This window comes from Cucurbita pepo, chromosome 1 (genome assembly GCF_057944985.1).
Source record: "Cucurbita pepo subsp. pepo isolate OVF chromosome 1, ASM5794498v1, whole genome shotgun sequence".
NCBI lineage: Eukaryota > Viridiplantae > Streptophyta > Magnoliopsida > Cucurbitales > Cucurbitaceae > Cucurbita > Cucurbita pepo.
The window spans coordinates 7,990,522-8,016,052 of record NC_141798.1 but is presented as its reverse complement, the minus strand read 5'-3'; the positions used below and the strand labels follow the sequence as shown (position 1 = coordinate 8,016,052).

Here is a 25,531-nt window from a genome sequence, read left to right as displayed (position 1 = left end):
ATTTCAACAAACTAAAATTTATAAATTTATTAAATTTATGTTTAATAGAATAATTAATTCTTTGTTAATAAACTTAGGGTTCTGATCAAATGTGACCACAAAATGTCATTTAATGCTCTACCCGACCCCTAAAATGCCATTTTTAATTATTAAGGTTTGGTTTCTTATAGGTTCTTGAATGAATTTGTTTTTTCTCATCTTATCATCTTGTGAATAATTAATTAATGTCGGGTCCTTTAAATGTTCCGTCCACGTTATATTATATTTCGAGATGTAACTTGTAACGGTTTAAGTCTACCGCTAGTAGATATTATCCGCTTTGACTCATTACGTAATGCCGTGTAACAGCCCAAGCTCATAGATATTGTCCGCTTAGTCTCGTTAGGTATCATCATTGGATTGTTATGTATTGCTCCCGCTAAGGAGAAGTTTCCACACCTGTATAAATAATGTTTCATTCTCTGATCTCATAATTCACCCTCGAGTGGCCCAGCATTCTCGCTGGCACATCGGGCATAGGGAGAGGTTTCTAGTTTCCACGCCCATCTAAGAAATGCTTCATTCCTCCGCCCAATGTCCGACTCTTTGCTAGGGAGATTTTTATTTCGTTCTATTCCCCAACACACATGTGGAATCTCACCTAACCCATTTTGCTTTCAATTTTCTTTCCTTTAAAACTTTCTTAATTTATTGAACAATAAAAAAATATCTCCTTTGATGTATTTTATTTTTAAAAAAAATTATCTAATTATTCGGTTTTTTTTTTTCTATGATAAACTATGTAATTAAATGAATTATGTGATCATGGACGAATGCACGTAAGTTAACTAATTAAAAATATATATAATTATAGGAAAGTACAATTATTATACATTTCTTTTATATTAAATAAAGAATGGAAATTTTTAAAAACTTTGCATTAACTAAAGAATATTGTGTGAAATAAAAACTAAAAGACTAAAAAGAAATTTAAAATTTTATAGAATGTTTGGTGTTTGATGTTCCATATTTTTATTTCCTTTTAGAAACAAAATTAACATCGTATCTCATTTTTCATTTTCTTTGTTTACAAAATATCAATAATAAAAATATTATTTTATCATTATTATGCTATAAAATGCATAATAAATATATATTTATGATTGAGTCAAAGTATTTTGTTTCAGTCTATGATGAACACGATCAGTCCAACTCATTTCAATCATTAATCTGTTTTTCAGTGCTACTTTTATTCTAATCTCTTTTTTTATAAGCTGACCAAAGACCCATCAGATGGATCCAAACACTCCCTTGGGAATGATGAACATATAGTTCTTATTTAATCATAACATGTATCATTCCCTGATGCCTTTGTTTATGAACAAACAACAATATCTAATACTCATAGCGTGTGAACTAGAATACATGAGCCTGCAATATCTTAATTTTCCCCCAACTGCTGAAGTTCAGAATATGAAACTGCCCCTCAACTACAAAATATGTTTGGGCTAGATTTGCTTCTTTACAAGAACAGAGCAATCTATGATTCTACTTTAGCAGATGAAAGATATACTTCAGAATGGCATGGCATTGTATAAGGGTCAAGTACCGGTTACCCATTACAAAAAAAAAGAAGAAAAAATCACAATAGGATTCAACTATAAAACTTCGAGGAAATAGTAGTAACTAAAGTGTAAAGACACAAGAATATGCGTATGATACAAATTTAGTAGTGTAGTAGCTGGCTAACAGAGAGAGAAGTAAATAATTAACATATGCTAGCTATGGAACAACTAATCTTCCTTAAGTCGAGCTTCGAAACCGCCCCCTGCTCTATTCTCTAATGAGTAAGGCCTATAGGTGCCAAATATTCTATCCCACGTAACAAAAAATGGCTGTGAGAAGTTGTACTTACTGCCATATAGCTGGTGATGGACATCATGATATGCAGAATTGTTTCTGAAGAACACATGGAAGAGGTTTCCGGGAAGCCATAATCCACAGTGGTCATCCACTGTTTTGATGGTGGCAAAGGAAAAGAAAAAGATGGCAACTCGAGGTGACATCCCAGAAACGAGAAAAGATAAAGCTCCACCGATTGTGTCAAGGAGAAGACCCTCCAACGGATGATTGTATAAAGCTCCAAATGCATAAGGTACAACCAGCCGATGATGCTGGGAATGGACGTGCTTGTATAGGAACTTGTTTTGGTGCATGTATCTATGAATAAAGTATTGCCAAGTGTCCAGCACGAGCATCGCAACAATAAACTGAACTACGATTGTCAGCCAAGATTTTGGGCCTGTAGCAACCTCCCCTTCATTTTCAGTCACCTACATGATAAGTTAAGAACAAAGCAATCGTCAGAGACGGGCAATGCTCAAAGTAAATAAAAAGTGCAACAAAACGAGACGCCCAAACATTAGACATATAATGACTCGCTAATTTTAGTTCATAAGGTATACATTCATTATATTAGATGCAGATTGGTAAACGAATGGACAAGTAATTGTGTAGCATACAAAGAGAAATGATTAGATCCAGCAGATCAGAAATAATTGCAGGATCTATGGACTACTAATGCTTAACTGATATAATATTGCAATTTTGGCACCATTCAAGTAAGTTCTTCAACCCCTTCAACTTCAGGCATGGGTAGGTTTCTGCCTCACAAAACCAATTTCTGTTTCTTAATTATATTGGCTAATGGCTACAGGATATTTTCAGCCAGTACTCAGAACAGTAAGAAAACCAATTGATGTGAAAGAAATCATACACTGAAGCAGACCGTAGAGTAAGTCAATTTGATGGTGTTCTGATAGGTTATATCAGAGAGAAACGTGTATTTAAGAAATGTGAGCCAGAATGCTACACTTAAGAAACGAATATTCAAGAACTGCAGACCCAATAAAACGATGCTCTCAATTTGGAAGGGATAGAATTGGAGCACAGCAACCAACCATTCGAGTTATCTCAGATGTAGTCCAGCTCGACCATAAGTCTATCAACCTAGACAAACGGTATCTTTTCTAAAATGATATCGATCTACACAGGACAATTTTAAAGTTATTTCATCTGCTTTCAGTGGGCTTCCTTCCTTTGCCTTAACCACCTAAAGTCCGAGACGTAAGGGGGAAAAGATCAAAACTTATGCACCATCAACCACTCGTCGGAAGTAGTAAATTCGGTGACATCCATACATGAGACAGCCCAAGGATTGAGTTTGGTTCGAGATGTCATGCCACAGAAAAATTAAAAAGTTTCCTAAATAGTTTCTCCTTTTTTGGAGGGGAGATGATAATTCTGAAGTAAAGTAGTCCGAGAATCATGGACGATTTTTCAGAACTGATTCAGAACTGACTGGACGATTTTTCAGACGATAATACATCGATGAATCTTGGTCTGCCAGACTAGGAAGAGTATGAAAATGATGTCGGTAATATAGCTCGTAAAATGGAGCAAGAACTAATCAAGTCACAGACCAGTAGTGAATTGCGCAGTGCTAATCACTTGTTTATTACTTCTCAAAATAATAAGAACAAGAATAATCCAGTCTTAATGCATCGATATCTAGTGTCTACAAATCCATATGAACTACAAGCAAGTGGGGGACCGGGGGGAGGTAACAAAATATAGCACAGCTAGAAGGTGAAGACTTTCATATCAAGTGGTGGTTCAACTTTCCATATGACCCAGTGCCACCTCTTTCAACTAATAATGCCCTATAAATTTGTCCTGACTCTATACCAGGCTAATTTCAAAGTTACAATTATGATCAAAATCACATACGCATTGAAATTAAATGAACCTGAATTGACATTATGCAATGCATACCTTAAACAAGAGGATCGCAACGATTGCCTGAATAGTCTGTTGAAAGAAAACGCCTCTAAGCACAGTGCTTTTGGACACTAAGTTCTTCTCCTGCTCATCTTTCTTGGAGTGCAAACGGTAGTTGTCAAATGAGCCAAGAAGAACATAAATACCAGAATATAGCCAATAAACCAAAATTGGTACAAAAGTGCCCAAAATTTGATCAGAGATTACAATACCCATCTTGGAAAAGTACCTAAAACCGATCAAATACTAAACCCAAAAAGCAGCCAGAATTGCATTAGGAACCAAAGCTCCCGAACAATTCTCCTGCAGGTTGAGAAAGTGCAGGAAGGGAATCCCAAATCCAATTCCTATGAAGGGAAAGGAGAATAAGGGACAACCTTCCCACACTGCCCTCTCTACAAGAAGGAAAGTATATGAAACAACACCCAAATCAACGAAGGAAGGGGAAAATGAAAAGAATTCGAGCTAGGGTTTGCAGAAAAAACAAAGAAAAACCTGTGAAAGTAGTACACGAATCATGGAAGAGAGAAGGTGGAGATCAAGAAGAATCAAACTACGTCGTTTTTTTTCCCCTTATAATTATTCCCTTTCCAACGATGAAAATGTCGTCGTGGGACGTGGTGGAGAAAAGTTTCGATTGGGAGGCAATCCACGTGGCAATCAGTGAAAGGCTCAAAACGAGGTCCATCACGATGTAGGGCTGTGATTGACTGCTTCGTAAGTTGATATATATTACACGAAAATAACTACCTCGATTTATCGTTATAAGAAAATAACTATCAATTTTATACCATTAAATATAGGAAAGACAATTAATTTTTTTTTAAAAAAAATGAGTTTAATATCCCTAAACCAAACTGGCTGACGGTTCACTCGTTTCGGCTTTCATAAACCGACAGTTCAGACCGGGGTTTTACCGGTTTGGTTTGAAGCGTGGATTCGAAGCAAACGTGGTGTATACCGAGGTATGCGTTGAATCTACGCACCAAAGCTGGAGTCTCCTATATAAACCCGCCGCGGCCTCGCGAAACTTCCACAGATACTGTGAAGTTTCCAGCTTCCGATCAAATTTTGAATGTGGGGGAATTTTGGGTTTTGATTAAAATGGCGGAAGATTTCTCTTCAGAGCGTGCTCTATTCGGGGGCGCTATAGTTAGCACATTCCCTATTAGGTTCCAGGTTTGTCTTGTTCAATTGTGATTTTGTCTCCTTCCCTTTCGGTGTATCACTGTTTTTCTTTATTTGATTGATGAAATTTATGTGTTTAACTCGTGATTGTTGCAACTCTAGGATGTGAGCAACATCCGACAAGTCCCCGATCATCAGGTTGGTAGCCATTTGATTTCATTCTAAAAGCCAGAGTTAGCAAAATTTACTCAAGTTTTTTTCTCATTTTTTTGAATATGTTTGTGGTGGGTTCAAAGGAAGTGTTCGTGGATCCATCTCGGGATGAAAGCTTGATATTTGAGCTTCTAGATTTTAAGCACGACGTTGAAGACAATGGAAGTGCTGTTTGGTTCCTTCAAGACCTTGCCACTGAGCAGGATGCAGAAGGAAGCGTGGTAATTTTACTTTTTAGTTTATTATGTTTTCCATTTCTCTTGCTTATTTCTTGCTTTGTCTGTTGTCAGTTTAACATTCAAGTAGTAACTATTAAGCAACAATGTGAGACGGGTTCGCTCGTTTTGGCTATTAAGTATTTAGTTAGAGAATGTGTGTGTTATTTAATGGGGGCGATCGGAGATGTTTGATGCAGTTAATTATCTAGTGATGTAAGACAGTTTGATGGGAATATCGGTTTCACTTAACACGAAGAAGCTGCTATCTTTCTTGTTGTAGGAAATGGTCCTTGTTCTATCGTTTATGTTTAATTTCAAGAGATGGGTGCCATATTAAATGCAATCTGATGTTATGGGTTAACTCAAAAGCAGAGTCATGTTTTATTAGTAGTTTTGCTTTCTGCCCCACTGGAAATTTTCTTTGACGCTCTTGTGAATTCAATTAGTTTCGATCTATAAATACATATCTAATGATACTCTGAGCTTGGGCTCTTGATGTTATGTAATTTCATGGAATCATATCGTCTGTTTTTACTTGTCTTGCAATATTTCTTCAGGTGATTGAGCAATCGGGAGTGATCGAGGCACCTGGACTGTGTTATGCAAATATACCTTCTGTAGTTACAACTGCCGTTGGCCAAATGGTATGTGTTGCTGCTGTGTGTGGTGGTATATCAATTACATGACTGGTTGAATATTTCTGCTTCAAAACACATTCTTCATGCCATTCGTTATTTTCTCGTTTTTGATATCGTTCTTCACATCATTAGCTACTTCCAAGTTAGTTTCTTCTGTTTGCATATAAGTTGTGTGGATCACTATATTTTTAATTGTTGAACTGAGACGCGTATCTCATGAACAAAATGAAAGACAGATGTAGAGGAAAGAAGAAAATAGCAGTTAATCTATAGTGTGGTTTGTCATTTTGTCTTTACATCCAACTTTGAAAGATCAACTAAGCTTCAGAATAAGGGATTTCTTAAGGAAATAAATAGACCCCCAAAAGAAACTCCCTCTTTGTAATCTGTAAGTGTCCTTTCACTTTAGCTCGCTTGTGGAAAGTAACGCACTATGAATCACATGCCTCTCTGAACATTCTAACAAAAGGATCACATGGCAACGATACTACGGTTTCACTTGACCAACCCTAATCTCTAAAGAAAATTGTCTTTTTCCTTGCCATACTCATGGTGATGCTAGCATTACTAATCATTCTCGTTTTTCTATTCTATCTTGCGTATTTATTTTGGTTTAAATTTGTTGGGTTAGATGTACCTGTTATATATCTTAGGTTTGTCAAATATTTTGGTGTTATTTCGTTTGTGATGGTCATCGGATATCAGTTGATTATTGTCAGTCCACATTGTCCGTTCTTCCCTTTCTTTTCAATAGGACTTGTTTCTGTCCATGTAGGCAATTTCAAAGGGTCGGCAAGGAAGAGAAGCTCAAAATATTGTCAGGGTAGCCTTTCTTATCTTCTTTATCCTAGTCCTATGGTGGTTGCCAATGGTTTATAGAATTTATCTGTTTATTACTTTATGCAGGTTTATTTGGCGAATCTACGTCTTAAAGCTGTTGGAACAGATGTTCTAATCTGTGCATATGAACCCATTCTCATAAAGTGAGTAATTACTCTCAAATAAATTGAAAATGAATAAACGGTAGAATTCTAAGTGAAATACACTTTTTTAAGTTGGGAAAAGAAATTCCTGCCTTCTGAGGGTGATGGCTTTCTCCCATATGACTAGTCTACTTAGATGCATAATACGTATTATTAACATCGCCTCTCCACACTCCCTTGACGAACTTGCTCACTTTCACTTTGTCCTCAAAATGAAGAGATGGAAGCTACCATGTCATAATATCAGATGGCTACGATGCTTCTCTCTGTAGTTTTCCTAAAATAACTTAATCAACTAATGGTTGCTCGCCCAAAATTGCTGTTGGGCTTAGTTTAGCTCCATAGAGGCGCTTAACTGAGTTCGTAATGGGAAGGGATGAGAGTTAGAACCTTTGGCCAACCTCAACTGTGAAACATAAAATCTTGAGTGAACAGTAGTTGTGCCAGGGACCTCCTTATGATAGGCAAGCTTACCAACTGTCTTACATATAAGATAGGAACCATGCTAATGTAGGGGACAGGTTATCATTCCCCTTCTTGCCACTGGCCTGTCTGCGAGAAAGATGAACGAATATACAAGTTAATCAGTCTTTTGAAATTGCTAGCTCTCTTCATACGGTCTACATGCATGCCTAATCTATACTGTTTACATCACTCTTGATGTACACTCACCTGATACATTACTATCTGTCACATGCTTATAATCATAGCTCAAATTCCTTTGCTTGTTACATCATAGGATAATGCATTCAACTCTTTCTTCTTTAACAATGTTGATTGGTTTCCTTTACAACCAAGGTATCAGCCAGATTTAACTGTTAAGATCCAGTACAAGAAAACATAATTCTGAGTAATAAAGAAAATGCGTATTGAGATGCATCCCGAAAGGACGGTCTACTGTATGAATCATTTTGCAGGGTGATAAGGACCCAAGCTGAGCCATTCATTTTAGTTGGCGACTTGGCTTAGTTACCTCTCCATATCTGGCCCCGTCTAAAGCAAAGCCCATTCTCTTACTTCTTCACAAATCACAACCCAAATATAAAAAAAAGTGTGCAGATAGCATATCTTTCTTCTTCCAATCACTTGCAACTCTAACTTCAATTAATTGTGACTGCAGTCCTTTGAGCGAAAGTGCCAGCTCAGTTGGCTCTGGTTTGGCCACTCCTGCATCACAATCTGGGTGCATGCCGATGCCTGAGGTATTCAAACTTGCATTATCCAGCTTTAAAGTATGTGACTGGAGCGTCTTCGGTGCAAACGGTTGAAAGATGAGATAAGTCTTGGCCTTCATTATTCTTATTTCATTTGGATGTTAAAAGTAGCCAAGTAAGGTGAGTGATTATAAGTAATGTTCCTGCTGCTCTCTTCAGTTTGAAATTGTTTGTAGAGTTTTTAGGGGTGTCATTGTCGTTGGGTTTTGATTTTTACTGTATGGGAAGTAGTTGAAGAAGTTGAAGATATGTGAATGGTAGAGAAGTGAGTAGGCAAGCCGGTGCAGGATGCGGCAACCCCCTTTAAGGTGGACATAATAGAAGAAGCATTAGCTGTGTACATAAGGACCCCATATTTTGCACCAGTCAATCACGTGGCAAACAAAAGGTTTGAATATTACACACCACGACTGACTGACTGGCCATATTATGTGTTTTCACACATGCAGCGGTGACCTCTTCTGGGGGAAAATTAAATTATTTGGTGGGCGTTTTACATCAAATTATTGTCTAATCTTCTAATAATTGCGAAAGAAACAGCTACCCCCCTTTGAAATTACCTTTTCCTGGTAATTTTTCAAATTTTTTAGATAAGAATCTTGACTTTTGATGACTCGTTTTTATAAACTTTAAATGTTTATATCATTAAATACAATGCTACTTTTCTTTTCTTTTCTTTTTTCTTTTTTTTTTTTTTTTTTTTTTTTTTTTGTAATTGTAAATGGGCAACGGAAAGAAACGATCAAGCTTTAATTAAGCAAAGATTAGGAAGAAAAGGAAGGTTTAAAAAGGCATAATTGTAATGATTACAGCACTTATCACCACCTCCATGGGTCTAGAGAGAGAGAGAGAGATTATTATTTATTATTATTATTATTATTATTATTTTCATATATATAATAATAATAATAATAATAAAAATAAAAGGCATTGTGAGTTGATTGATGAAAAAAGCGGGAAGAAGAGTGGTGGTCCTGGACGACATTCCATTTAAAGCGGAAGTTGGGAGATGGGGCCAATGCCCAATGCCCAATGCCCAATGCCGGATGGGCGATGGTTTCCGATGAGTGGAATTATTAGCGTAGCCATGTGGGTTGCCCCCTCCCTCCACAGTCCACCCCGCGGCTCGACCCTCGTCTCCCTCCAATCCCATTTCTGCTCTACCTATCTTCAAATGCTTTCATATTAATTTCATCTCATTTTTATTTTTATATTAACTTTATGCCTTATTTTGTACAAAGAAATAAGTTTTTATACAACTTTAGTTACTTAAATTTATAATAAAAAAATTATTATTTAAAATAATATAATTAGATAAAAAAAATAATATAACTGGTGGGGTCCAAGACATATGGGTATAGTAAAGGAATTATATTATTCCAAAGTTTTAAATAATTTCCAGCCCATAAATAGTTGACAATAATTAATGAAATTTGTTAGATAGTGGAAGTCAATTCCACAAAGCTTTGATGATAGTTATGGATTCATGGTGCTCCTTCCGACACATCTTTCTTTCTATTTTCTTCTTCACCTCCACATAATATAATATATCTCTAATAATTTAACAAACATCGGTCATTATTAATCATTTACAAATTACAAAGACCATAAATATGATCAATATCACGAAGAACACAGAGATAGATGTTTTCATAAGAAAGCCATAAAAAAATTACTCGTTCAAATTCTTCGATTCTATTTATTTTACATGATATAAATAATATTTGAATATAAAATATTGATTTTTCTTAAATGAAAATTAGCTATTAATTTTTCTATTGACTTATTAGGTATGGAATTGAAAAAAAAAAAAAAAAAAAAAAAAAAAAAAAAAAGTGTGGAAAATTTTCTTGAATTTTCCAAATTACAGAAGAAGCCATCACCGGCGAAGGGTCGTCGGCTGCAAATATTGATTTTTCTTTTTCTTACTTTTTCTTTAATGTTATGATATTAAGTATATATTAATTGTTATTTTGTTTATAAAATAGTAAAATAATGATGTTGATATGATAAAGAAAAAGAAAAATAAAATAAAAAGACGGTGTGAAAGTGTTTAGGTTTGTGGTCCTTATTGGGGTGCCAGCCTGTCATTCATACTATTTATAAAAGCAATAATCATATGCTAAATATTCTCCTAATCATAGTAACGAATTTCATAACTATCATTCATGTTAAATTAGTCCTACAAAACCATAGATTAGAAAAATAAATTTGGAGTTTTTATATATAAATAGCATAAAAATAAATAAATAAAAGAACCAGTTGAGATAATTGATTTGACTAAAAACAGTACGAAAATGATATATTTATGGCCTCTTTAACCACCAACATTCCCACAAAAATTTCAACTTTTTCATTGATTCCCTTTTCTTTTCTCTCTTCCAGAGGAGATGCATAATGCATGTAGTAAGGTAAGCCATCGTGTTCACATCAAACTTGTTCTTTTTAGTTGCCTCAACCTTTCTATGGAGAGAAATTTGGTTTTAGATATGAGAACTATATTGGAAAGTCAGGCGCTAACGAACACATTAAACTATTTATGTGGTAAGATCCTGACAACCGAAGCGACCAATTATCAGGATTATGGGTATTAATTTCGAAACTCAAATGGGAAAAATGAAATAATGTGTATTAGAAGGCAGGTGTGTTGTAAAAGTAAATATATGAGGGGAGGGGAGGGAGGTAGGTGGGTTTTTTTTTCACAGACAGCATGATTGTGAGGAGTCATTTTTAGGGTTGTATCCAGAGGCAACGTGATTATGTCGTTGCCTATAAGTGACAATGCATGAGACAAAGGCTTTGGTGTTATTGGCCCTACCAACTACACCTCCCAAGTATTATCAAATCTTCTGACCCTAAATCTCTTCCCTAATATCCTCAAATCTGTACTTCCCTCCCATTTTCCTTAATGGAAACAACCCTTTAATCTTATGATTAGTTCTTAATTAATTCACTCCAAATGAATCACTCATCATTTGGGTCATTTGGGTTCGGTTGGGCACAATCTATTATCACGTCACTTGAGTTCTTTTATGTGTCTCCATTTTAAGTTACATTTGAGAATATTGCGCACATGGTCTTTACCTTTGTGTTGGATCTCAATATTAATTATTTTCAAATGAAAATGGAGATGATTTAAAACAAAAATTGACATAAGAACGGTGAATCTCACATCTTTTTAGGCGTGGTGCATATTGCAATTTTTAAAAGAATTAAAAGAATGTAAATTAAAAACAAAAAGGTGAGGATGAAACTGAATTCAAAGCTAGTGAGCCATTTGTACTGACACCCACATATCCCCATATCTAAAGCTGCAAAATCAATATGCAGTGTAAAAATAGGTGTAGAGAAAAAGAAAAAGAGGCAAAAGAGAAGAAGCGTTCTGCCCAACAAACAACTCTGCTTAGATATAATGATGTAATTAACCATAATTAAGCTTCATTAAATCTGTGGTGGTTAATTATTAGACACAAAAACTGTGGACACTGAAAAAGGAGACGGCCAAATTGGATGGTGGAGAGGTGGAAAAAAGGGCCACTTTGGGTATGGCTCAAAAGTAAAAGACATGAAATTTATTAGAAAAGAGAGCTATAGGATTATCCTGTGCCATCCCCTTTTGATTCTACTGCTTCCACACTTTGTTAGATTCCCCCAAACAATGTTATGATATCATGATTAAGATGATGAAGAGTAGTAAGGTCTGATTAGGAGAAGGGGAAGGGGGGGAATTTCGAGAAAGCTGAAGCCCTGAAGTGGCAAAGTGAAAAGAAGAAAAGGGTATGAAATGCAAATTACATCAATGATGATAGAAATGATATGGGAGCCACATGCATGATGTTTACATATATTACCACTCACTCACTCACTCACTCACTCACTCTCTATTATTATTATTATTATTATTATTATTATTATTATTATTATTATTATTATTATTATTATTATTATTATTATTTTTGACTTGGCTCTTGGGGACCCACCATACTATATCTTTAAACACACATATACCTAATCCCTCTAATCCTTTACTACAATCACACAACACTAGAAAAGTCTACATATGTTGAGACAAAACCCTAATTTCAGAAATCCCACTCATTATTTTTGTTGCTTAAAGCTTGCTTGCTTGCCCACTTCTCTCCTTATCTTCTCTCTCTCTCTATCTCTATTTGGTGTTGTTGTTGTTGTTGTATGTGTGTGGATCAAAAGGAGGAAGCTTTGAGAGACACAGCTGCCAGCTCCTATCGCTAGTAGGCCACTATGTGATACGATCCAAGGGTCACCCAAAACAAAAGGGTTTGTGTTATTTGGGTTTCAAGGGGGGAAGGAAAAAAGACAAGACAAGAGTCTACGCTTATGATCATGGATGGTGAAAATGGGATCCGGAGACCTAATTTTCCATTACAATTGTTGGAGAAAAAAGAGGAAGAACACCCATGTTCCACCTCCGCAAACAACGGGACGACGACAACAACAACCACGACAACAACGACGACAGCCGTGAATCCGAATCTTCAATCTTCTTCACCTAAGAAGCCACCTCCCAAAAGGGCTACCACCAAAGATCGTCACACGAAAGTCGATGGTCGTGGTCGGAGGATTCGGATGCCGGCCCTTTGTGCTGCTAGGGTTTTTCAGCTTACTAGAGAGCTTGGTCATAAGTCCGACGGTGAAACTATAGAGTGGCTGTTGCAACAGGCGGAGCCGGCTGTCATCGCCGCCACGGGTACAGGTACAATTCCGGCTAATTTCACCTCGCTTAATATTTCTCTCCGTAGTTCCGGCTCCACCGTTCTTGCTCCTTCTCACCTCCGGACGAGCTATTTCAGTCCGACACAATTCGCCGTCAGAACAAGATCTGATCTTTGGGATAGGAGTAATAATAATAATAATAATAATAATCATAATCATAATAATAATAATAATAATAATACTCTGGTCGATGATTCCTCTACATTTTTGAATTTCAATTCTCCTAATTACATCAACGCATTCAAGCACGATCAGGGTGGGATTGATGTAACCGACGCTGGAAAGAAACGGCGGCCTGAGAATTCGGAATCGTCATCGGAGAATCCGGTGGGGAATTATTTGATTCAATCGAGTACCGGGTCAATTCCGGCGAGTCACAGCACTCCGGTGCCGGCAACATTTTGGATGGTGACGAATCCGAGCAATCAAGCGAGTGATCCGATGTGGACATTTCCGTCGGTGAGTAACAGCAGCATGTTTAGAGGGGGAAGCGGCGGCGGTGGCGGTGGTGGTGGCGGGGGGTTTCATTTCATGAATCTTCCACCACCAATGGCTCTTTTGCCAACTGGGCAACAAGTGGGGTCAGGGATCGGGGGTGGTAGCGGTGTTCCGGCGACCGACACCCATTTGGGGATGTTGGCGGCTCTAAGTGCTTATAGGACGATACCGGGTGTGTCAATTTCAGAATCTCCGACAAGAGGAGCGGCGGCTGTTCATCAAGGTGGAAATGAGGCTCATGATTCCACTTCTAATCGTGATCAATCATAGACCCACAACACATCTCAAAAAACGTGTATGCTTGCTGCTTTCAATCCTAATATATACTCTCTTTTTCTCTCTATTGATTCATTTTCTTACTAAATATACTATCATATAAAACAACAATTTTTTATTGTTATGGCCCCTAATTGAATTATGCTTAAGTTGATATCTATCTTCATATTTCTTAATTTCTTTTAGTAGAGGAAAAGAAGTCGATTATTTTTTGTTTTGAATTTGGGAGCTTTGAGAATCTTTGATATTTTGATTGAGTTTGATGAACTATGTTAAGGTCGACGTATTTATATTTGTTATGTGTATTTAGCGTCATGGTCACGACATATGGTTTATTATTATAATGGTTGAGCATTGAGTAGGTACATATTTGGGTCATTTGTCCGAAGTTGTAGCAAGGTAGATGTTATTATAAATTGAATGAATGGTGAGATGAGAGTGGGCAAGAATATTGATGATGGTCATTGGACCATAGTACTGTCACAGACAATTTATGCATTTATGCACCAACAAAACCATATGACCACTGACAAATTGAATACCGCCCGAGTGAAAACGGCAATTTAAAAAAAAAAAAAAAAAACCTCAAATTCAGCCTAATATTATATAGTCCATTCATTACATAAAATAATCAATTTAGAATAATTATTTATGAACTTTAGGACGACCAACAGTTGCATAATGTTTTATGATGATGATGCTATATATTCAACTCTCTCCCAATAAAAAAAAATATAATAAATTTCAGGAAAAAGGTAAAGGCAGATGCTCAATATTTATACATTCAATTGGGATCCCTAAAATTGTCTTCATCCAACCAAAATAAAAACAAAAATGTCGAACTTATACTTTGTCACTAAAATATCTCTGAACTTTTAAACGTTTCAATAATATCTTTGAACTTTAAAAAAAAATATACCCTTTAATTTCGAGAGTGTTAAGAAAATATCGTTCAAAAGTATTATTAGTTAGTATTACGTTTCAAAAATACTTCTAAATTTTCAAAAGTAATATTTAAACTACTTTATATATTATATTTTTTAAACTGACACTAAACAAGTTGAAGGGTATTAATGAAATTAATGAATTTTTTAAAAATAATTAAGAGTTAAAAAAGATATTTATTTTTTTTAGATTTTTTGGAAATTTTAAGGTAAACTTTTAAAAATTTAGGATTATTTTTTTTATAGTTAATTTAGGTAAAAATAAAAAATGCAAATGGGAGAGGGTAAAGAGCACGTGATTACACGGTCAAAGGGCCGAAGCAGACTCATATTGGGCTTTTTCTGCAAAGCCCATAAGCAAATAGGCTACGGCTTGGGCTCGGGCTCAGCCTCCCCACAGTCTTCTGGCAAGGGCTTTTAAAACCTCATATAAATACACCACAAAGCTTCCCCCCACTTCGGCGCTTCTCGTGTTTAGGGCTTTTGATCGAGATCGCGGTCGGGGCTGAAGCCGCTGCAGAGAAGAAAGCATGGTGCACGTCTCCTTCTATAGGAACTGTGAGTATACTCAACTCAGCAACTTCCTGAAACTGCATATCTATCCTCGCTTTGTTCATATATATGCTTCCTTTTAGTGCCTTTAGTTTTTGGATCTTCTATTTCTCTTGTGATTTTCATCTGGTTTTCTTTTGCACATGTTAGGCTACTGGGTTAGTCCTAGGTTAGATGGAACCAATGGGGAACGTCTGTTTCGGTTTACATGGTCGTGATATTACAAACCATGGGGCCTCAGATTTCTAGAATTAAATTTATCGTGCTCGAGAATCTTCCCTGTTCTTTCAAAATTTTATTCACTTCATTTTATGATGGTCAATATATGACATAGTAGGTGTCACATCAATTTTTCAAAAAATGTTGCTTTACATAATGTCTGTTTCTTGGTTCTGTTGCTGAGAACCATGATTACTGAATACTGGCCTCTTTCATTATATAGATGGGAAGACTTTTAAGAAACCTCGACGCCCTTATGAGAAGGAGCGTTTGGATGCAGAACTTAAACTTGTAGGTGAATATGGGCTTCGTTGTAAAAGGGAGCTATGGAGGGTTCAATATGCATTGAGCCGAATCCGTAATAATGCCAGGATGCTTTTAACTCTTGACGAAAAGAATCCCCGTAGGATTTTTGAGGGAGAGGCCCTGCTTAGGAGGATGAACAGATACGGTCTTTTGGATGAGAGTCAAAACAAGCTCGATTATGTCTTGGCTCTTACTGTCGAGAATTTCCTTGAGCGTCGTCTTCAAACTCTCGTGTTTAAGTCTGGAATGGCCAAGTCTATCCACCATGCCAGAGTGCTCATCAGACAGAAGCATATAAGGTAGAGTGTCTTCTTTCTGCATTGTTGCACTTGTACTTCTTACTCATCAATGTATATCAACAACATCTGTTTGTAGTTATTTTATATAACATACGCTTAAATTACATAGTTGGTTTCAAATATGCTCCTCCGGCTTCAAAAGCTTACTTTTTTACCAATTAGTTGGTTTCAATGAAATTCTGATTTGGCAATTGAGCTTCAGCTATAGACGTTTAGGGTTTAAGAGGAAAAAGGCAACTGATTTTTCTTGTCTTCACCCTTTATTATTAACCAGCGGAATATGTGATCTTCCAAAATCAGTGGTCAAAAGGTAAGGTGGGTCTTGGAAAATGATCAGATATCACGAATTAGCTACTCATGTTATGTATCACCAGGAGGGCTACTGTTAACTAATTCTTGTATTTGTTTATTTCACGGATGAATTTAAGTTTTTTCCCCCTAGACAATTGAGAAGTTCGATTGTTAATTGAAGCATTTATTACAGGGCATAACTGAAACCAACCCGAATACTTATGGGGTATTTTAGGCACTTCAGCATTCTTTTTTTCTTTAGCTGTCTTTAATAGTTTTTTAACTATCTATGAGATTCTTTATGCTGGATAGACAATTGTTGTGCGATGAATATAGACTCTGAAACATTTATTGCTCATGTTTTCATCTATTACATTTGGTTCATGTGCATTTTTAGGGTTGGGAGGCAAGTTGTTAACATCCCTTCTTTCATGGTAAGAGTCGATTCCCAGAAGCACATAGACTTCTCTCTCACTAGTCCGTTTGGAGGTGGTCGCGCCGGAAGGGTGAAGAGAAAGAACCAGAAGGCAGCTGCCAAGAAGGCCGCAGGTGGTGATGGAGATGAAGAAGATGAAGATTGAGTTTCTGACTTAAAACTCATCATCTGAGACAGTAAAGATTAGCCAATGGTCTCAGGTATCTGAGATTAACCTTTATGTCCTATTTCCTCCTCCAGCTAAACCTATCGTAATATTTTTCACTTAGAGATCTTGTTTGTTTTTTGGTGGTGGGACTAGTTTTCAATTTTGGACAAGCTTCTCTTCGGACTTAGTTGACATAGTTTTCTTGCCATGATTGGACTTTTTTACTCAAAATTCCTCCGCATCATGAATGTATTGAGTTGATTTGGTCTAGCTCAGCTTGTTGTATCTAGAAATGTGATCCGTTTCAAGATTTCAATGAATTTTAATTCCTAGGCTCGCGAGCTCTTGAAATTAAAATCTACTTCCAACGGATGAAGGTAGCTAAGGATTAAAACTTTAAAGCATTATTGTTATTTGTCATAACGTAAACATTGATGGATTATTTAAATCTTTTACCAAGTACAGTATCTCACTATTAACATTGTCTTATGCTAGTGGTACAACTAGCTAGCATATTTACTACACTTATCGCAAGTTTTCATGGGATACTGAAACAAATAAACATTTGGATTATCGAGAATTAGTATCCTAATCAAAGTTATATATATATATATATATATTCTCGTATCCAGGGTCTTTCGAGAGCAATGTGTTAGAAGTTTGCTCTATTGATTCAAAATGGCTGAGCCTAAGAGAGTTGAGGGTTGGAATAAGAATCTACTATGGAAAGGCTCAATAATGAAATTTTCTTTAGGGCTAAGTATTTATAATATTATTGAATTGGAACACTAATTATATATATAGTGGAAAATGTTTAAAATTTTTATCTGATAAAGTAATTGAGCATGTTTTTAAAATGCAGAATTTTGTAGATTATATGGCTTATATTATACCACATAAGAATAAATGTATGGAGTTAAAAGAGTTTACGTGTTAGTAACAGCAAACTCAAGATGATGATGAGGAGGAGGAGGGGTAAAAACGTAAATGCACTCGTCCCGACAGGGTGGGGCAAAGGGCAGATATGAAAATATGTGATGAGGTTTGGACAATGAACGTTAACAAAATGACATAACATTATTAGGGCCCAATATAACAGCTTGGGCCCAACTCCCACATCCCTATCTCCATTACTTTCTTCCTTCTTTACCACAATTTTCCTATTTTCAATATATATAAAATTATTTCTAACCTTTTTTTTATTTTTTATCCTCCCAATAATTTACTCTTTTTTACAACTCTCGAAATCTACTATAGTCCCGGGTGGGAAAGAGTTGACATTGAAGTGTCAAACTTTCCTATTTTCTTGGGAAAGATCAACATGTTATCCCTAGAGTATTTTTATCCATGGATTGACGATCCTTCCACTCAACACCTTCGAATCACTGAAGTCGACTTTCGCCTCTGCTCGACTCGTAGGTCTTTTGCAGTCAAGCTCCCTTCTACTTTCTACTCGAGAACCAATCTCCGTTTGGCCCGAAAAATCTTTGGAACGCCTCTACTTCCTTTCCGGAGGCCTTCGCTTTAAAGACTAACCAATTGAATTATTTATTATGTTGTTTCATCCCCTTTCATACTCATTATTTGTATTATGAGAAGTTAGGTAGGACTGAAATTTAGAATGAAAGCAGAGGAATTTCAATATAAACAGTAGAGCACTTCTTCATATTCTACTGTTTATATCTGTACGTAATTTTTATTCTAACTTTAAATTTAATCTTAAGCCTTAACAGTTGTTGGTATTTCTCATCCATGCCGGAGACCGTAAGTCCCAAAGCTTCTGTTTTTATGTTCGCCGGACGGCGTTCAGTTCAGTTGAGAAAGGAATGATAAGCATATGCCCTCACAAATCGCAATCTTTTTAAAAGAAAAGAAAAGAAAAGAAAAGAAAGTGATTGGGTAGCGTTGGAGTGTTGATTTGATTCTAAAATGATTAAAACCAGAGCGAGACACCCATCAGAGACAGATCTCAGAACAGAGATGACGAGTTCCAAGAGCTGAATACTCTGTTTTTTTTTTGCTTAGTTTTTGAATTCTTACAACATTGAATTTAGTTGTACCATATAATTTTGGTTGGTCTACATAAAAAGCTGGGAGTGAAACAAGGTGTAGTAATTAGCAGCCTCATCTTCCAACTCCCACAGCGCATCACACAACGCCACTCCATCCACTCCTTCACTCACCATAAACTCACTGTTTGGGATCCCAAGCTCATCATCCGAAGCTTCCAGAAGGTGTCTCATCACTCTCTCTCTTTCACCGCCCTCTTCCTCGTTCACAGACGAAGAAGAAGAACAACAACAAGAACCATAATCTTCTACTGATCCACACTCTGCGCTTGCCGCCGCCTCCTCCATCTCCGCCTGCTGGGTGTTGTTCTGTTTTGAAATTGGATGCCATTTTGTGGAACATGGAGAAGAAGAAGAAGAAGAAGAAGAAGAAGAAGATATTTCTTCCTGGAGTGAGCTGATGATCGACGACAAATCCTCAACAGCTTCCTCTTCCTCTTCCTCCAAAAGGGATAGGATTTGGTCGTATGATTTTTGCCGTTTTAGCTCTTCCCCCTCGCTCATCTCCTCCATTTGGGCCTCATCCCTTTGTCGTTTGGATGCCATTTTTTCTTCACAGAAAACCCAAAACAACAGAGAGGATATGAACAAGATGAGGAGAGAGAGTAGAGGATGAGGAAGGTTAAATAGAGGAAGAACAGAGGAAGAAACAGAGCTCGAGGTCAGATATTTTAATACACTTCAAATTCAATGTGGCCTACCGAAGAAAGATGCCGAATTTATTAATATATGTTATTGCGCGCCTCGTGAGTTGTTGCACTTGGACTCACTGAACTACAAAATTTAATTCAAAATTGCGCATATGGATATGGATAAACCCCGAGCTAGCTATCAAGACAACGACGACCGATCTTCAATAAAAAAAACAGAGTCCTCTGTTCCGAGCTCCACCGTATTTCTCTGTTTTTTTTTTCTTCTGTTCATCACCCACAAATTAATTGAATTGAACCCACAATTTGGAGTTTAGGGTTAATAACAAATCTAAAAAAATCGAGCTACATGGATCCAATGGATCCACTTACAATCAACATTTGACTAAACCAAAAAACAGGACAACCAAATTTTTTTTATTATATATTGTGTCGGTTTGTTAAAGAGACAGAGACAAAGACAGACAGAAAATGTTAATTAATGGTCACACGAAACTTGGTAGAGTTCATTAATTGATTATGATTATGATTATGATTAAATAATTTAGAGTTTGGATTAATAATAAAAAAAAAAATGAAGATGGAAGAGAAATGATGAACAGAGTTGGTGGTAAATTACGGCATTGTTGGGATTTGTCAGATTGTGCTTTGAATACATTTTATAATTTCAACATAGCACTATGTGTTAAATCATGTGACTTTATGCTAAAATGTCACATGATTCAAAATATAATAATGACAATAATTTCAAAACAATATTACAAATGGGTGTGACATGAAATTGTGACAGAATTTGGTTGCTACTTTCCATAATGGTGAAGCTATGTATCTCAACCACTCAGCAGGTGGACCCCTTCAATTTATTCAACCAATTTTTATTCTTTTAATTATTTGTTATGTAATAATATTGATGAAATTTCCTAAGAAATTAATATACTCAACAAATGCTAAAAGTAAGTCAAGTCTGCCTTCATCTTCAAGTTCCTTTGCAACTTACTAATTATTTATTTATTTATAAACTTTAAAAAATAGAAATTAAGAATATTTTTTTTTTAGATAAATTATATTCTTGGAATAAATAAATTTGGTTAAAGCTCAGAATTGATTCTATGCTCATCTTTTTGTTTTCTTTTTTTCCTTGACCAATTTTGGATGCGTTGTTTTTGGTAATTATATTTTATGAAATACTATGGTGTAATGTGTTCAACCACTAACGTCGGTTTCTCCTAATTTTGATTTTTATTCCCTTAGGCAAATTGAGTGGTTATGAATAAGTTTAATTAATCATAGTGATTTATTAATTAATACATCTTATCTTAAAGTATCTTGAAAGGCTAAAGTGGTAGTGTTACTAATGTGTAAGCGCATTATACACTAGAAACTAATAGCATATGGAAAGAAAAAAAAAACAATAATTATTGAATTAAATAATGTTTGGATTTGTTGGAGAATCTTAACCCATAAACATATTACTTTCTTAAGATTGGTTAGCACAATTGATACGTGGTCTCCAATGTGGGGTTCAAATTCAAACAAAATATAACTTATTCTTATAATAATAACAACAAATAATTCTCCACGATATTAACTATTTTGATCATAAATTTTTAAGGATTTGTTAGTGTAAATGTATTTTTTATTTATAAATCTATGATTATCCTTTTAATTAGGGTATACGAGACTCCTCTCGACCTACCACCATTGAAAGCTGAGGACTTTATGGTGCGAATGGACCACCCAGAAAAGGCAGCGACTTGTAGTCTTTTTTCAACTATCAATCTATAGCTTTAATTTGTGTAACCAACACAAAAACATAAGAGTAAATATATTCCTTTGTGGGTGTGCTGAAGCTCATAACCACATACTGGGCCAACAACCATTTTGGGCTGCTGTCCAATTTTTAGCCTATTTTCTATTATATTGGGTATTCATGTACATTAACTTATTTTCCTTCACTATTGGTATTAAGAAACTCAAGAAATTTAAACAAATATTCAAATATTCAAATGGTTAGAAAAGAGTAAATTGTAGATTAATTTAAAAATAGTGTTTAGTAGATATGGTGTGTGAGCACAACAAATTTAATAGATCAAAATTAGGTTTGTTAGATTGTATGCGTTTTGCTTTCTATAAAAAAGGAAATGTATTAAAGTCATATGAATGACAACTGAAGATGAACTCTAAATTGCATGCTCCAAATGGGTGGACAAAGACAAAGACATAGACGTAGGCATAGCCATAGACATAGACATAGAGGGTAGGTAAAAAAAAAAGTGTTAGGTATGTCAAAGATAGGCATTATTATAGAGAGCCCAGAAAAAGGGATGTCTAATAATAGGGTGGAAGCCAAACCAAACCAATTTGTACGCAAAATCCAACAAAGCTTCCAATTGCCTTTAACACAATAGAAACCGAACATAAAGCAAAAGCAGAGAGAATTATATGTTTACCCATCATTTTCCATTATAACTTATTTCAGTTCTTGAATGCTAATGTTCACAAAACACGACTGAGTCAGCTACCAATGTCTCTCTGTTCTTCTACTCAAATTATTAATCTTTCAAATATCTGAACCCAAATTATTGGGGTGAGGGTGAGGGGGGGATGGCATTTCAATGAAAATTGAGTCTCCAGAGAGAATAAATGTTATATATATATATATTCTTTTTTTTTTTCTTCTTCTTCTTCTTCTTCTTCTTCTTCTTCTTTTAAGATCTCCTTCCATGGAACATTTTCTATAAAATCTGAAGTAAAATCAATTCCTCCCCACGCCTCCCTGCTCAATGCTTCAAAATATGTGAAGAGAGTATGGGAAATAACTGATGACCCAGAATCATGTGTAGAACAACAAACAAAACAGACCCATCTGGAACTGAATTCAAGCCAACAACACCACCAATGCAGCAGAGCATAAGCATAACAACAGGTTTCTTAGTTTCAGCATCCCATCACAGCGCAGTTATACACAAAATTAGCAGATCGCTTCCTTGCAAGCAAATCCCACCTTGGAGGGCCTTCACTTGGAACCCATGAATTCAGCTCTATATACCCTTCCCCAATCGCCCTTGGTCCACCAATCACTATTAGCCTATCTCCACAGGCTCTAAACGCAAGCCCCCAACCATTTGTTGAAACTGCTCGTTCAGGCAACCTCCCTACTGTAGACCATACTCTCTTCTCCTTGTCGTATTTCCTCACCTCCATGTCAGTGTGGTCTGCAGCATACAGCTCGTTGTTCACCACCGCAAGTAGAGGGGGCGCTTCAGCTGCCGCACTTTCACTATCCCTAACAGCAGCACTCCGCCCAGGTGACATGTTGGGAATTTCAGTCCACTTCCCACTTTCTAAATCGTACTCTTCCCCGCATGTAAGAACCTTCCCCTCACTTCCTCCAACTCCCCCAATCACATAGAATTTATCGTCCATGAACACCCCAGAACACAGCTTCCTTGGTTTGGTCATATTGGGAAGGGTCACCCATGTTTCAGTCTCGGAATTGTAGAGCTCCGCAGTGTTAAGGATGTTGCCTTTGGAATCACACCCACCAGCTAAAATCGCTATCTCCCCTAGACTAGCAGACCCAAACAAGCATCTGGGATCATTCATACTCACTCCAGGACACCACGAATTTGTCAATATACTATATCTATAAGTGACATGGGAATTTAAATCCTTACCAAAAACAAGAAGATCAGTCCCCACTCCTAAGGATTCCTTATCCGAGCACATGAAACATTCATTAGAATCCATCCTGGGTAAATGCATCCATCTACGCTGAATTGGATCAAAAGCCTTCCACTCGAGAAGATGGCAAGAGAAGTAAACCCAGTGTTCAATCACATGGTTGATACGCCTCAGCTTGTAGAGCTCCCCACTACGAATTAAGGAACGGAAACTTCGACTCAAGGACGCAATAGAACCATAATCAGAGCGAGAGCAGCGAATTAAGCAGTTAATAGAGTTGTCCCGATCAATGGAAGAGAAGAGAGTGGCGGAATCAGAAGTGTTGCCGGAATGGGAGTCGTGATTTGAATGATCCGAGGAAGATCGAGGCCTGACGTTTCTATGAGAAGAAGTGGAGGATGGAAGAAGTGAATGGGCATCATGATCTGATGGGGGGCGTTTGCCATTTCCCATTCCAACCTCGAGTCGACACGTTAAGTTAAAGCAAGCCAACTGAGTTTGGTGCTGGCAAGAGCTTGAGAACACCCTGGACGCTAGAAAGGAGCGATCCTCCAACATATCGCTCTCAGATGCAACAAATAAAAAGGGGGGGGGGGGGCGAAATTTCAGAGTTCCTTTCCGATCCGATGTGTTCTTCCTTCTCTTTCCTAGTCAAAAAAATAAAAATAAGAGAATCCCACAGCTAGAAAGAATCAAAAATCAAAGCCCAGGTTCCACTAAAAAAACTTGAGGGGGTGGGGGGGTAGAACCAGCAGCTAATATAATCAAAACCCAATGCAGCTTTTTTACCAAAACTATAATATTTTTAATATAAAAAGATGAAAGCCACAGATTTAGAAACCTAACTTTTCCATCACCAAATCGTGAAATAACCCAGAACCCCGAGCTATTGCTATTGCTATTCCACAAACTTTTCAAGTAATAAATAATAAACAATCTAAATTTATCGCGCTCAATTCGCCCGCCCAATCTTCTCAATTCGAAGCTTAAAATTAATATAATTAACAACACAATGTCGCAAAACTCGCCCTAGAAACCAAAACGCCACCAAAAATTGAAGAGAGAGGAAAATAAAAACAGAGGAACAGAGAGGATGAAACGATAAGCTTCCAAGTGCAACCCTTTCCTTGAAATCAAATAGTAACAAAGAAAAAGGATCTCAAAATCTAGAGAAAAAAAAAACCCAGAAAATTCGAATCAATTGAAGAAACCGTCGAAATCAAGAAATCAAAATCTGGGCCATCGAGAGATCTGTGAACGATAAGGGCATAATCACAATCAAATTATGAATGAGTTGCTATAAGAAAGAATGAGAAGAGGGGAACTTACTTAATAATGGATAACAGAAGAAACAGAGCGTTGATTGGAATATTTGAAAAAAACTCAACGAACTGAGTGTGTTGTATTGTCTATCTGTTCTTGCAGAATAAAAAGAAAAGAACAAAAAAAAAAAATAAACTCTGGTATTTCTGCAACCAATGGATTTTGTCTGCAAATCCCAGAAAGAGAGAGAAAGAGAAGGAATGAGCGACGATGGAAATGGAGGCTCTGGATTTTGGCTTTCGAGCTCTGAAATTCCTATGTGGTCCGCTCTTTATTATCCCTCTCTTTACAAATTAAAAGAATAAAAAATCAAAAAACAAATACCTGCTTATATTCTTCGTCTTCCTCCTCGTCTTCTTCTTCTTCTTCTTCTTGTTCTTCGTCTTCGTCTTTCCGATCTTAAATTATTGCAAATCACACTTTGTGTATCCCGCGTGACTCTCTCTCTCTCTCTCTCTGTTCTCTCCTCTGACTCTCACTTAGATTTGATCTTAAACCAACAAAAAATAAATAAATAAAAATAAATACATTTACTCGGGAAAAGGCGGTTGTGGGACCCACTTCTTCCCTCTCCACTTTCCTTTCCTCTCTTCTTTGCCCTTTCCAGAAGTCGGCAACCTATTCTGTCCAACCGGCGGCGCCCGGTCACTGACTCTCTTCCTTCACTCTAGTCCAAAATGTACGCACATATAAATTTAAAAAAAAAAAAAAAAAAAAAAAAAAATGAGATAATTCTCCGGTACTCCGCCACTCAGGCGGCGGCACGCGGGTGGTTAACTAAATAATATTCTTCCACAAGTCAAATTTAACGGACATCCCGGTAAATTTGGGTTGAAGGAGATTGGATACTGTGCACAAGATCTAAATCTAC

General features: G+C 36.6%; 6 protein-coding genes across 6 annotated transcripts; 3 read left to right on the top strand and 3 right to left on the bottom strand.

The window, feature by feature from the left end:
• Window positions 1-1,549: 1,549 nt before the first annotated feature.
• Window positions 1,550-4,388, bottom strand: LOC111810354 (sphinganine C4-monooxygenase 2). Its single transcript, XM_023697066.2, has 2 exons — window positions 3,814-4,388; window positions 1,550-2,312 (listed from the first exon to the last, which is right to left on the bottom strand). Exons 1-2 carry the CDS (start codon window positions 4,033-4,035, stop codon window positions 1,773-1,775), a joined length of 762 nt encoding a protein of 253 aa, XP_023552834.2. The 5' UTR covers window positions 4,036-4,388; the 3' UTR covers window positions 1,550-1,772.
• A 433-nt stretch (window positions 4,389-4,821) lies between these two features.
• LOC111810365 (ran guanine nucleotide release factor, putative (Mog1/PsbP/DUF1795-like photosystem II reaction center PsbP family protein)) lies at window positions 4,822-8,884 on the top strand. Its single transcript, XM_023697075.2, has 7 exons — window positions 4,822-4,998; window positions 5,110-5,145; window positions 5,244-5,381; window positions 5,936-6,022; window positions 6,792-6,839; window positions 6,923-6,999; window positions 8,120-8,884. The coding sequence occupies exons 1-7, from the start codon at window positions 4,924-4,926 to the stop codon at window positions 8,265-8,267; spliced, it is 609 nt and encodes a 202-aa protein (XP_023552843.2). The 5' UTR covers window positions 4,822-4,923; the 3' UTR covers window positions 8,268-8,884.
• Window positions 8,885-12,290: 3,406 nt separating this feature from the next.
• LOC111810330 (transcription factor TCP15) lies at window positions 12,291-13,893 on the top strand. The gene has a single exon (XM_023697041.2). It carries the CDS (start codon window positions 12,570-12,572, stop codon window positions 13,731-13,733), a length of 1,164 nt encoding a protein of 387 aa, XP_023552809.2. The 5' UTR covers window positions 12,291-12,569; the 3' UTR covers window positions 13,734-13,893.
• Window positions 13,894-15,086: 1,193 nt separating this feature from the next.
• Window positions 15,087-17,204, top strand: LOC111810376 (small ribosomal subunit protein uS4y). Its single transcript, XM_023697087.2, has 3 exons — window positions 15,087-15,241; window positions 15,678-16,059; window positions 16,748-17,204. The coding sequence occupies exons 1-3, from the start codon at window positions 15,214-15,216 to the stop codon at window positions 16,929-16,931; spliced, it is 594 nt and encodes a 197-aa protein (XP_023552855.2). The 5' UTR covers window positions 15,087-15,213; the 3' UTR covers window positions 16,932-17,204.
• Window positions 17,205-18,829: 1,625 nt separating this feature from the next.
• LOC111808979 (uncharacterized) lies at window positions 18,830-19,854 on the bottom strand. The gene has a single exon (XM_023695257.2). The coding sequence runs from the start codon at window positions 19,547-19,549 to the stop codon at window positions 19,013-19,015; it is 537 nt and encodes a 178-aa protein (XP_023551025.2). The 5' UTR covers window positions 19,550-19,854; the 3' UTR covers window positions 18,830-19,012.
• Window positions 19,855-22,091: 2,237 nt separating this feature from the next.
• On the bottom strand, window positions 22,092-25,312 carry LOC111798875 (F-box/kelch-repeat protein SKIP11). Its single transcript, XM_087122508.1, has 2 exons — window positions 24,985-25,312; window positions 22,092-23,984 (listed from the first exon to the last, which is right to left on the bottom strand). Exon 2 carries the CDS (start codon window positions 23,893-23,895, stop codon window positions 22,591-22,593), a length of 1,305 nt encoding a protein of 434 aa, XP_086978634.1. The 5' UTR covers window positions 23,896-23,984; window positions 24,985-25,312; the 3' UTR covers window positions 22,092-22,590.
• Between the last annotated feature and the right edge of the window lie 219 nt (window positions 25,313-25,531).

What these genes read in the sequence shown, in the direction of transcription:
- LOC111808979 (XM_023695257.2), bottom strand. Translation starts at nt 19,549, where the DNA reads ATGGCATCCAAACGACAAAGGGATGAGGCCCAAATGGAGGAGATGAGC.
- LOC111810330 (XM_023697041.2), top strand. Translation starts at nt 12,570, where the DNA reads ATGATCATGGATGGTGAAAATGGGATCCGGAGACCTAATTTTCCATTA.
- LOC111810365 (XM_023697075.2), top strand. Translation starts at nt 4,924, where the DNA reads ATGGCGGAAGATTTCTCTTCAGAGCGTGCTCTATTCGGGGGCGCTATA. An exon ending in GACAAGTCCCCGATCATCAG is followed by an intron (nt 5,146 to 5,243) that starts GTTGGTAGCCAT and finishes GTGGGTTCAAAG; the next exon opens with GAAGTGTTCGTGGATCCATC. An exon ending in TATGAACCCATTCTCATAAA is followed by an intron (nt 7,000 to 8,119) that starts GTGAGTAATTAC and finishes TTGTGACTGCAG; the next exon opens with TCCTTTGAGCGAAAGTGCCA.
- LOC111798875 (XM_087122508.1), bottom strand. Translation starts at nt 23,895, where the DNA reads ATGTTGGAGGATCGCTCCTTTCTAGCGTCCAGGGTGTTCTCAAGCTCT.
- LOC111810376 (XM_023697087.2), top strand. Translation starts at nt 15,214, where the DNA reads ATGGTGCACGTCTCCTTCTATAGGAACT. An exon ending in CGTCTCCTTCTATAGGAACT is followed by an intron (nt 15,242 to 15,677) that starts GTGAGTATACTC and finishes TTCATTATATAG; the next exon opens with ATGGGAAGACTTTTAAGAAA. An exon ending in ATCAGACAGAAGCATATAAG is followed by an intron (nt 16,060 to 16,747) that starts GTAGAGTGTCTT and finishes GTGCATTTTTAG; the next exon opens with GGTTGGGAGGCAAGTTGTTA.
- LOC111810354 (XM_023697066.2), bottom strand. Translation starts at nt 4,035, where the DNA reads ATGGGTATTGTAATCTCTGATCAAATTTTGGGCACTTTTGTACCAATT. An exon ending in TTGCGATCCTCTTGTTTAAG is followed by an intron (nt 2,313 to 3,813) that starts GTATGCATTGCA and finishes CTTATCATGTAG; the next exon opens with GTGACTGAAAATGAAGGGGA.